The 12,456-nt window shown below is 37.5% G+C and overlaps 3 protein-coding genes across 3 annotated transcripts; 2 read left to right on the top strand and 1 right to left on the bottom strand.

The window, feature by feature from the left end:
* Positions 1-2,146: 2,146 nt before the first annotated feature.
* Positions 2,147-3,070, top strand: LOC306829945 (olfactory receptor 52N4-like; the record flags this gene model as incomplete). The annotated part of the gene is made up of 1 exon (XM_079353164.1): positions 2,147-3,070. One exon carries the CDS (start codon positions 2,147-2,149, stop codon positions 3,068-3,070), a length of 924 nt encoding a protein of 307 aa, XP_079209290.1.
* Positions 3,071-4,478: 1,408 nt separating this feature from the next.
* Positions 4,479-9,245, bottom strand: chrna10a (cholinergic receptor, nicotinic, alpha 10a). The gene is made up of 5 exons (XM_079354482.1): positions 9,051-9,245; positions 7,967-8,112; positions 7,245-7,399; positions 5,930-6,462; positions 4,479-5,445 (listed from the first exon to the last, which is right to left on the bottom strand). The coding sequence occupies exons 1-5, from the start codon at positions 9,109-9,111 to the stop codon at positions 4,772-4,774; spliced, it is 1,569 nt and encodes a 522-aa protein (XP_079210608.1). The 5' UTR covers positions 9,112-9,245; the 3' UTR covers positions 4,479-4,771.
* A 279-nt stretch (positions 9,246-9,524) lies between these two features.
* On the top strand, positions 9,525-12,051 carry LOC306830264 (post-GPI attachment to proteins factor 2-like). Its single transcript, XM_079353639.1, has 6 exons — positions 9,525-9,926; positions 10,106-10,273; positions 10,589-10,838; positions 11,126-11,232; positions 11,343-11,451; positions 11,573-12,051. The coding sequence occupies exons 2-6, from the start codon at positions 10,106-10,108 to the stop codon at positions 11,701-11,703; spliced, it is 765 nt and encodes a 254-aa protein (XP_079209765.1). The 5' UTR covers positions 9,525-9,926; the 3' UTR covers positions 11,704-12,051.
* The last annotated feature ends 405 nt before the right edge of the window (positions 12,052-12,456 follow it).

Below are 12,456 nucleotides of genomic sequence, written 5' to 3'. Positions count from 1 at the left end.
TGTCCTGAGTATGCCTACAGCCGGGTTTGAGTAATAAAAAAAACATTACATAGGTATATGAAGTTTCCTTTTGAGTTTCTTTGTACTTTGAAAAGAATAAATTGACATACAAAAGAGCAATTAAAGGTGATTCCTTCCAATTCTGGTTTAATCCAAAGCCGATTATGTAACTACATAGACGTCAAACTGTCAGAGTTACATCAGCTTGAAGTCTCATTACTTTGTCAAAACACTTTCATTAATGAGGCCCTGTGAGATACGGGTAAACATTGTGTTATTAACTGTTTCACTTTGTAATTAATCCCCAGACATTCGCTACATAATGAGATTGTTTGTTTAATAAAACCCCAGAGAGGAAGTGACATGTGAAGGTGTAGGCGCCAACTTGTAAACATTTCATTCTTTAACTTTTTATATGTGAAAGTTTTTCATAGAATAAATATATTCCTGATGATACAAAACATCAACACCTTATCATTCAATCATTGGTTTCCTTAGTCTTTTATTTATTTTTTTACCCATTACCTGTATTATCTTTAAAGCAATCCAGCTGTAAGCCTCCTATCGAACGGCTTGATCGATTATAAGTGAATTACATATTATGTTTAAGCAGTTCAGCCTTTTTTCTCATATGGTTTGTATAACCTGAAAAAAGAAAAAAAACTGTAATTAAAACTAAGCACTAAAGTGGTCACATCAGGCCTTTGGGATCAAGGATACACAAAGGATACACAAGCAATTTGTTAGGACACTCGGACAACAGAAAAACTAATCATCTCACCCAGGAGATTTGGACACAATGGACTTTTAGACAATCTGATAATTGATTTGACCCTCTCCAAACTTCAGGGGCTTTTTTTTATTAGTTTAATTGTTAATTGGGTGGGTTTTTTTTTCTTTTTTCAAGCCAAGCAAACCTACTTCATGTGACTGCTTCTACAAATAAGTCCAGTTATTAGCTAGTGACCATTAAAATTCAGTGAAAAAAAACCCTCTGCATGTCATAAAAGAATCGCCTGGTGCCTAAAGTTGTTGGGACACAGTTCAATTTTTTTTGGCCAACTCCAGGTCTCCAAGGTTTTGCTGCCACCTAGGGCAGACAACACTTCAACTCACCCTTCACTACCTCCTTAGAGAGTGCCAAACACTCTCTGACGACAATAATAATAATAATAATAATAATGATAATAATAATGATTTACAGAGTTAAACATAAAAACAATTAAATCAATACAAAAAACAGGCAGGCAGCTGAGCAAACTTTAAATACTTAATAATAATGATATTTATTATTTAAGGTTAGCATTTTAAATACAGCAATAGAGATTTTTATAGTCACACAGTGTATGTCAGGGCATTGCAACATCTACAAACAAAAAAAAAAGAGAATAACAAATTGAGTACATCATTGAAAAACACGCTTAAAAAAGTTCTACATGCTTAAAAACTGCATTGTCTGCAAATTTCATTAATTTACTTGAACAACTTAATTTAGTTAATCTAAATAATTTCTTTTTTTGTGATCAAATGTTTTTATTTGAACAATGGAGGCATAACATTGGAAATTAAAGAACACCATGAAGTCTATTTCCTCCTTTCTCAAACCCCAAAATAATTTAATCTCACTAATTTCTATCATTAGGAAAAAACGGTGTGTGTGTGTGTGTGTGTGTGGGTGGGGGGGGTCAAATGTCAAATGTTCTCCACACTGAACATAAAAGAGATGAAGATCTACCTGTCGAGTCGGGATGTCTATCTCCACAGGTGAGCAGGTGATTTTGGAGAGGGAGTTGAAATACTGTGAATGTGCTGTAGCTGAACGTGTCTTTTCATTTTAGCATTCATTGTATGAATGTACATGATAACAGTCTGAATCATTGTGGTTTAAGATTGTTCTCACTTCAATCTACATGAAGGATCTCAATGCCTAATTCTAGGTTTACAAGATAGCTCACCTATATTTTCAGTATTTGTGTATGAGGAGACTGAGAAAGAATAAATAGGTTTTGGTTTTAGACTCCCAAGTATTTTTTATTTTCTTTATTCTTTTTATTCATTGACGCTTTTATCCTAGAAGTATTGTGTGAAGTGTTCATCTTGTTATCTCTTTAAGGTTTTCGTATCATCAAACAGAATGAAAAGCAACATGTCAGCTTTAGGTGAAATCCTTGAGATCCAAGGCTTTGACATATCGCCAGAGTTCACGTATCCTGTCTTTTTCTTGCTCATAGTTGTTTACTTCACGCTGCTTTTTTCTAACATTGGAGTCCTTACGCTTATCATCACTGAGAAGACTTTGCACCAGCCGATGTATATACTTTTCTGTAACCTGTCTGTCAATGATCTGATAGGTAACACAGTCCTGCTGCCTCAGCTGATGGCTCACATCATTTCAACAAAACGCTTTGTTACATTCAAACAGTGTGCACTTCAGGCATTTTGCAGCCACACGTTTGGATCTGCTTCACATATGATCCTCGTCGTTATGGCCATAGACAGATATGTTGCAATATGTCACCCTTTAAGATACAGCTCAATTATGACCACCAAAACTGTGATCGGGCTGTCTGCAACAGCATGGGGGGTTTCTCTGCTGCTTGTTTCTGTTCTGATTGGTCTCACAGTGAGGCTGTCTCGCTGTAGATCACTTATTCAAAATGCTTACTGTGACAATGCATCTCTGTTCAAACTTTCCTGTGATGATGTATCAATCAATAACATCTATGGACTCTTTTTCACCGTGCTGCTGTTCAGCTGCTCACTGGGAGGGATAGCTATCACCTACATCAGGATAGCTCTCATTTGCTGGATCAAGAAAAACAAAGAGTTGAACAACAAAGCGCTGCAAACGTGTGCCAGCCACTTGGTTCTTTATCTGATCATGCTGTGGTCAGGCTTTTTAACAATCATATTGCATCGTTTCCCAGATCACCCAGATTTAAGGAAGATTGCATACATTTTATTTCACGTGGTCCCGGCAAACTTAAACCCAATCATTTATGGGATGCATACAAGGTTATTAAGAGATAAAATAATTCAAATACTTCAGAGAAAAGTGACTTCAACGTAACTCCTTATGTCCTCTTGAACATTAGGATACACATGTAATTAGTCTCTTGTCTTATGTCTGTTCTAAAACCTATTTTCAACTTTACCATAGAAAGAAATTTAAAACAGTGATGCCTGATTAAGTTGAAATAGAAATCTTTGTTTCAGTTCGTGAAGCTGATTTTTTATAAACACGTAAAACCATCCTCATAAAGAGAAAAGAACAACACAACATCAAGAAACAAAATCCTTGCTATATTTATGCTAATGCTGTGTTGGCAGAAGTTCATGAAGCATAATGTGTGCAGACAATATTTTTACCAGTTCCTCTGTGCTATATCCCAGTAACAAGCAATAACCAAAATATGTTGTCTTCATGCTTAAAGTATGTGTTTCATTTGTGTTCATTCATGTTTATTGTATAAAATGTACAGTGATAAATGACAGAAAAAAGATCTTCCCCTTTCCTGAACTATTTACGTGATATGGAATAATGAAGTTACATAGAGCAATTCTTTGATCCTAAAATGCTAAAGGATGCATAATATATCTTAAACCTAACCCAAATGAATAGAATGCTATTTATTTTTATGTAATCATTTTGGATATATGCCTAGTGTGTATCTTCTTTTTTTCTGTCTTTATTGGCAACATGAGGACTTGTTATCTGTTTTGAAAGAAAGCCTGGCCACGTAAAAACAAATGATTGCCTTCACTATATATGAAGCAGTGAATCCTGCAAGATCAGATTAATGATGTTTTCTTCAAAAGCAGAAATGCAATAAATATTCCCGGAAACACGGTTCATGTCTTCCCTTCATGTGTGTTGTACTGAGACTGTGTTTTAGTGGTGTAGGTCTCGGGCACATGGATGACCTCTTGATTTAAAAAGAAAAGCTAAGCAATGATAATTTTTATATAGCACTCCTCGTCCCTGAACTGACGGGCAATTCACTTTTTCGTAAACGCATCAGTACACAACCTGGCTGAGTTTGCATGTCATTACCCCAGTGATTTAGATAAAAGGTTAACATAAAGTCCAAGGATAATAATGTATACATCACAAACGATGTTAGTGATGACGCAGGAGATTTAAGAGATAATCCATGTGAGATGTATTGAGATGTAATTCTCTTGTTTTCTGTTTGTATTTACTATTACACTAACTCTCCTGTGACTCCTTTCACCGATTGATGTCATGGTACTAGTTTGTTTATTGATGTATTTTTTTTAAATAAAAAATAACTTGTCTACATCGATCCATCTCCTGACTTTCATTATCTAAAACCCTGATAACATTCCTGGGACACTGAGGCCTCACGCACTCTTTTTGTGTGAGTTGTTTGTTGTGTTATTGTTGGTTTCTGTTGTAGAAATACATTCAAGCATAAGTGAGAAGCACGTCTCTCGATAATGAGTGTAAACCAGAATTTCCCACAGGGATTAATAAAGTTATTTATTTCCATAAGCGATTTCTTAATAGAATGTTTTAATGTTCACAAATTGTACTCAAATTCAGGGACTGAAGTTAGTAACAACACAACCCATAAACCATAGGGTCTAATTCTACTTACAGTGAAGACGAAAGAACAGACACTGTCTCCCTAAAGGATCATTTCTAAAAGGTTTGGAATAAATGCAATCTGAATAACCATTACATATAATATTCTCTCTTATGTACACTGTGTAACACTGCCATTAAGCCCCCTCCTCCAATCTGCAGTCAGATGGCTTTTCCCATGATTAGAAGGCTCATTAAAAACACCATAATGAAAAATAACCACATGAAGAAGCGGTCTAACACTTTGGCGACTTTCTTCCACTCCCCTGTTCGTTTCTGTGTCGCCCTCTGATCTCTGTAACAGTTTGCTATGTACTCAATGTTTCTTAGCAGCTGCTTCTCGTTACAGGAAACTTCTCTGTCTTTTTTTTCTCCATCACTCACTCCTCCTTTCCTGCATCTCCTCTTAGCTCCCGACTCTCCACAGTCCATACTTATGTAGACGCCATTCTTCCAAGAGCTGTAGTTGTTGGTTGGGTTCCTTCCTATTGAGCCGAGCGGACTCATCATCTGGTCTCTGTCTTCGCTCTCTTCTGCTGTCTCTTGTCCTCCCTCCATTCTGAAAACGCAGTCGTCTCTGCCGGGTCCCACCTGCCCGTTCATGGTGCAGTTGTTGTTCTTCACAGGTGGAGGCTCTTGTCTCTCCACCTGTGGCGACAAGCAGTTCTCCCCGACTTCATAAACAAAACACATTCTGGCCATGTGCTGGAGGATGAACGTCTTGGCCCACTTGGGAACAGGTTTGGCGTCAGGCCCGCAGTGGTGAACGTTCATGATGAAGATGGTCAGAGCTGTGGAGGCTGTGATCATGGTCATGGTTGCAATGTAATATTTTCCTGTGAAAGCAAACAAGACAAGGAAATATACAAAGACTTGTAACACAGATTTCACCAATGTGGCGGTTTGAAGCCATTTTTGTGGCTTTAACCAGAAATGGAAGGTAACTAAGTTCAAATAATTTCCCCCTATACCTAAATAGAGTTTTATGATTTTCATACTTTACTTCTTCTGTCAATTTTGACTTTTGCAGATCCTGCCCTTAGAGAAATATGTTATATACTTTGTTTCAATTGGCTAACATGCTATGCTATGATGTACACAATTTTCCGGGTGATATGTAAAATAAAAAAGTGAATGTATGTTTTTTTTACATTTAGTCTACATTTAGGTTTGTCTCTTAAATATGGCAAATATATCGTAATATGCAGAAACTTTTAATGATACCTCAGAAGAGTTGAAATATGTTTCTACTTATACCAAACCCAGAGTGTGTTCACTTTTCTACTTTATTGTGTGCATGTTTGCCACCTCTAGTCTTACCAATAAGCGGCACATTCTCAGATGGAGGCATTATTTCTGCAACCAGAAGCTGAAAGACAGTCAGCGCCAGCATTACGGTGACACCCAATGACACTTTCTCTCCAGAATCAGCAGGCAGGTAGAAGCCAAGCGGAGCCAGAAAAGAGATCATCACACACGGTATGAGCAAATTGAAGATGTAAAATGAGGCTCTCCTTTTCAGTTTCAGCGTGTATGTCACATCAGGGTAAGGGTCAGCGCAGCAGCCATACTGAATAACATTCTTCTTAGCTATCATACCCAGCACCTCCCACTCCACATTGTCCACCAGGTCAGCCAGGTCGGCGCTCTCCATGGCGTTCAGGATGTCAAGCTGGTTTCCATTATAGGTCCAGGATCCATACGTAAACTTGCACTGCTGAGCATCAAAAGGGAAGAAAGACACGTCCACTTTGCAGGAGCTCTTAGTGATAGCAGGAGAATCCCACGTTATCTGTCCATCATGACGGATGACCACATTCGTGTCCATGGGGCCGGTGAAATGGTCATCAGCGCTGAAATACAAAAGAAACTTGTTAAGACAGGAAAATCATCTCCCCAGTGTTTTCAGATTAAAAAAAAGAAGCTGGGATTTATGTGACTGGAGTATGATTACAAAATTAAAGTTGATCAGGACGTAAAGGCACAAGTACGCCAACTGGAGAAAGAGTCAACACATTGTGTGGAGCTGAACTCGTTCTTCAGTGTTGTGTCTGCATTTTATAACTCTTCAGGAATGCTTAGTGTTTGTGTTTATGCGTTTTGATGTTCCAGTACCAATTGTCCCTTCCTAAAATAGGTCCTGACACCAAAAGGGTTTGAGTGAAATTACACTCCACACTTACATGACCATTTTCCTGAAACATCTCTGCCTCTTTGTTATCTCATAAATTATGGTATCAGATCTGTGCTACTGGCATTCTTGCCAGCACACGATGAAGTCAGTTAGGTTATTTTGGAGGCTGACGTTGACATTGTCACTTACTTATGATTAACATTCATCATAGGAGCTGCAGCAAATGATCACAATCAATGCATGAACATGAGAGGCCTCTTTAATGTGGCACTTCTTTTCTTCTTTTTATTTCTCTTACTATAGGAAATACTTCTGATTTTAATGTTATAATATCTATATACTGTTAGCTGTGTTATTATCAGTGATAACACTCGTGTATAAAAGCAGACGCAGGCCTGTACATTCCTATAAATAATGCTTTGAAGGAATGTAAAGCTTATGCCCTCTACTGACCAACATAAGCCAAACAAGAAAGATAAACCCAATACCAGTCCGACCTACTTGTTATATAGGACTATATCAGGTCTCCATACATAACTACTAGGTATGCGGATGGTATCAAGTCCATCGTAATCATCTTTATTCCATTTGAGGTGTGCATCAACCCATACTTGCCGTATCCATAAATATGCAGTCAAAATTTGGTTTCGCTCATCCTGTAACATATTGAGCAATTCAGAAAATATCAGACAACAATAATGGGCCATCTAATAAAAAACAGAATATTGTCTCAAATGAAAAAGACATAGATAGATAGATAGATAGATAGATAGATAGATAGATAGATAGATAGATAGATAGATAGATAGATAGATAGATAGATAGATAGATAGATAGATACTTTATTGATCCCGGGGGAAATTCAGGGATCCCGAGGGAAATTCAGGACATAATGTCCTGGTCCATATTCATGTGACTATTCAATTTCACAACCTACCGATCCATACACAATTAAAATGATTATGTCTCACGAAAAACCCAAGTGACATATTTTAAGGTAATACAACATTTTGCAGCTCATTAGCTACTGTAAGAAAACAGCTCAAATTCGTGTTTGGTCACTGATTCCCAGATTACCAACTGTGCTTTTATGAGCTTCCCACCTTTGGTTTTACAGAGATATATTGCTGCTGTGTGACAACGGTGAATTGGTGAGTTTTGTTGATGTCTGCACAGATTATTTTTCTCACACATAATCCTGTTGTGACGTGTGCGCACTTTACCATGTCAATAATTTGTGACAGTGTAACCTGCAGGGTCACATTCAGTATGAAATTTGTGTCCTCCACTGGCCTCAAAGCACTGCTGTAGTTGATGAACAGGTCATTCAGGAGCTTCTGAGCGTATTTCCCATTAGCACACCGACAAGCTAAAACAGTGAGAGAAAAAAATGTAAAAATCCAATCGGCATGAGACATTTTTGGTGCGTCAGTTAAAATGTTTTATTTTCCATGTGACTATCAGAGAAGATTATGAATTTAAAACAAAAAAACGAAAAAGAAAAAAAACCCCACAACAATGGATTTTGACGTAATAAGAAAGGATGAACAGAAAGAAAATGTAAGAGAAACTGTGATGCATGACAGATGGTGTGAGGGGACAAAGAGGATATCAAGCTAGATTTTCCCTTCTGTAAAGCTTTAGAAAGAGATCATGCAAATCTGAACTCTGTGTTCAGACTGTGTACATAATATTAAGCATGTGTCTATTGAACATTTAATCCACGAAGACATAACATATGAATCAAAATGAGCATGCACAAGGAGGTTAAAGATTCATGTGATGTGGACGCTTATGCAATAAAAAAAACAACTTAAATGGAGTCTTTGATTATAATGTTTTTGTTTTTTTTCTTTTCAGAAATTAGACGTGCAACTTCTCTATTCCACTTTCCCTACATGCTTTGAATGTGGAAACTCTCATTTATAATATAATTCCCTTTTCCAGTTTCATCTATGAATATGGTCCAGCCAGATGTTGACTCTGAAATGTTGTAAAGCCTCTGAGCTCAATACAAAGTCTGGGGGATTATCCCTTAACAACTGGCTACAAGATACAGGTTCTGGGCAATAGCATGGAGGTAGACTAGAATACTGAGGGGAAAAAACTATTTAAAAAAATAAATGTTTGCAATAAACTTAGATTACAACAATAAAATAGTACAACTGACAGGGGATACATACATACCTTGACAATTGTCCTGCCACTGTGTTTTTGTAATTTTCTTTGCCGAATTACCTTAGACTATAACTAACTGATATTTTCTCTACACCACAACAAACAAACAAAAAAAGAAATCCGACTTACTTGGCAAAAGACATACACTCAGAATCATGCACAATAAAGTTTGGATTCCCCATCGTTTCATCTTGCTGAAACAAATGACTTCGATCCAAAGGCCATACGATCTGTTCTGTTCACAAATTTCACTCACTACAAATAGAAACAAAGAAAGAAAGAAAACCTGACAGGTAACCGATGCAGCTTTTTAAACTGCACATCAAGTGCTAAACTACAGAATATAAGAGGGGCGGGGCAACAGTGACGTTATCCAAGTACGAAAATGCCATCAGACTCGCACAGTTGGAAACATACTCTTACACTGTCTGTTGTCAGGAGACAGCATATAGGCTATATTTAAAGACAAATAAAACATTTTGAATAATGATTAGAAAGCTCTATGCTTTGTTCCGGTGCAGCACCACGGACAGCTCCTCGCATCGCTAAACAATCCAGAAATCGAGTCCACTTCATTTATTTGCACCTATTTTTTTTTTCTTCTCTTTTCTCTAATTGTAGGGCTTTAATTTCGTTAAATGTACATTGTTTAGGATTATTGAGCGTGCTGTCTGTGAAGAGCTTCTGCTATAGGCTGCACCGTCTAAACGTAGCAAGCATCACTCTCCTCCTCCTCCGCTTGTTTTCTCTTCCGGGTGCTGATGAGGATTTCTCTTGCAGTCGCAGAAGAAGGATGTTTCATTCTTGAGCGTATTGTCATATTTAAGGCGTATTAAATAAATACAAAATATCACTGCAATTGAGGCTGCTTCATTGATCTCCCTCCCTGCTCTTAAGCAGTACACTGTATTGTTCTGTAACTGGAAAAAAACCCTGCAGCCTGGTATAATGAATGTTATGATAGCTAGTTACTGCCACGCCTGGTAAACTGTAAACCTGTTAAAGGTAGGAACATGTTATCTTTCATACTTAAAATGCTGTGAATGCATGCATACGAAAATATCCTAAAAATCTTAAATAATTAAGTAAAGGCATTCCATTCTTTTTTTTTCTCCATGTGTCATAAATAGGATATTGTTCAAATCTTTTGTTTTCCTTTCTTTCTTTTTTTTAGTTGTACCAAGATGCTACAAGGCTCGTCTATCTTTGGGTATGAGAGGCCCCTTGTCATCAGGGTGTCATTCAGCACCTGTGTTCTAGCTACTGTATGTCTGCCATTGCTGGGACTGATAACTTGTGTCCTCATATCCTCCACCTTTCACTACGAGGACTCTACTGGTACACATTGCCAGGTAATTTCTGCATTTTGTCAGACTGAACCAACACAATTAAATCTTTGATGCTGATATAACATGACTTTGAGCATATAATCAAGAATGACTTGAATCAATTTTAAAATACTTGTACGCCAAAAGCTTTTGCTCCTCTGCATACAACTTTTCAGATAAATGTAATCAATGTTTCTTTGTGAGTCTATATATAGGGCTTTAAAAATCCATAAGATTAGGTGGACCATGCATTGTCCTGGCGCATATGGTCTATTGTTCTTTTGCCAGTGGATGCTCCACTTGTCAAACTATACTAAATCCTTGCTGTGTTCGTTTTAGGTTCCAAATTACCTGCCGTCTATCAGTGCCTCGATAAGCCTGAGTCCTGAGTGCCACATATGGCGGTTCTGCATCGGACTGCACTCAGCACCGAGATTCCTTGTGGCATTTACATACTTCAAATTTTACAGGACACGTTTCGCCTCAAAGTTTCCTGAGAGTTCACTCTCATGCCTGAGCCTGACCTTTTCTATTTTTGAGAACCTTGGCCTCCTGCTGCTCACATATGTATCATCAAGCGAAACCTACTGTGAGTAATCTTTTCTTTTAATGGAGAGGTTTTAAACCTTTGTTTTACTTTTAAATCACTGCACATGCATGGAGCTGCCAAGTTAACTGAGGTTTTGATTAGATGCTTATGTGTAAACTAATTTTCAGTTGTTTGTAATATAATACAGAGTAGAGTCACTATAACTGGAACTATTACATGGAATACTGATTCACATGTCCATAGTTCAACTCTCATTTGGTGATAAATCAGTTTCATTACTGTCCTTTATTGACCACATTTTCTCCTCTCTTTGAATATTTTTGTAGTTGTACATAAAGAAGGTTTTGTCCTCTTCATTGTCAGCTCCATCATCTACATGCTGATAACCTGCCGTTTATGGAAAGCTATTAAGAAGTATTCATTAAATCCTGAGGTAAGAAACAGTATACAATATGGCAGAGGGCACTGCAAATTCCTAATGGTGTTTGCAATATGTCAGTTTACATCTGTCTGTTCAGTACATTTTCTCTTCGCCCCTCATAGGATGCCAAGTCTCACCACTGGAAAGTGCGCTTCTTACTTCTCAATGTATCTTGCTGCGCTTTTGCTGGATTCTTTTATTGGAAACATAACATGTACTGTGAATCAGGGAGTAAGTATGCAATAAGTTGGAGGAAAAGATGTATGTCTTATTAACTAATTAAGTAAAATAAGAGCTACAAAATGCTTGCAAAACTTTGCCTATTACACACTTCTGATTCATCTTCCAACAGGTTACACGTTTTTCGCTCTGTTTGAGTATCTGGTGGTCTTCTCCAATATGGCCTTCCATCTCACAGCAGTGTGGGACTTTAAGACTCGGGAGGTGATGGTCATTTCATCCTCTGAAGATAAAGACTTCTGACTAGAAACATCAGGACTTGGTGCTAAAAGTACAACCGCTGAACCCACTGATGATAACAGTCTTCACTCTGCACAGGAGGAGGATTGGGACGGCCTTTTCCATATATTTTCATGAAGACAGGGTGTAACCAGTGTAATCAGACTAGTTTGAAAAACATATACAGTATACTATACACGCACATGTGCTACTGTGAGGTCTATTCAGTTACTATTGGTGCACTTATTGCCTTAGTGTCTCATTCATGGATGCCTTTGCTATGTTATGTGCAATTTTAACTTTTGTACAGTACACATAAAATATGTGGTAATATTGTAATTGTGCCAAATTAAAGTGATTGTATTTATGGTATGCTTGTTTTATTTTTCATGTTTTTTCAAATGTGAATTCATTGTACAACATGTGGCGGGGAAAGTGGGCCTCAATGAAAGAAGAGGCCCACTCTGTGTTAAAAGGAGAAAAGTAAACTAATACCTGAGAGTAATTAATCCAATGAGAAGGGGAGACTTGGATTCATGATCTCTTTTTGCTTACTTTGATTCCTTTACTTAAGATATATTATTATTATTATAATTAATGTATGTAGTTAGGTTATTTATGTTGTTGTTTTTCAACAACAACACAAAGAGGGTATATATATATATATTGTAGCGATCAGCCAATCGCAGGGGCTGGATGCTGCAAAGCATTATGGGTGTTCGGGACTTTGGTGTGAACCATGAGTGTTTGGGGTATTGATGTGAATCACATCCTGCT

This window comes from Symphodus melops, assembly GCF_947650265.1.
Source record: "Symphodus melops genome assembly, chromosome: 10".
Classification (NCBI taxonomy): Eukaryota; Metazoa; Chordata; class Actinopteri; order Labriformes; family Labridae; genus Symphodus; species Symphodus melops.
Note: the sequence above shows the minus strand (reverse complement) of the source record. Positions and strands in the feature narration are given on the sequence as shown.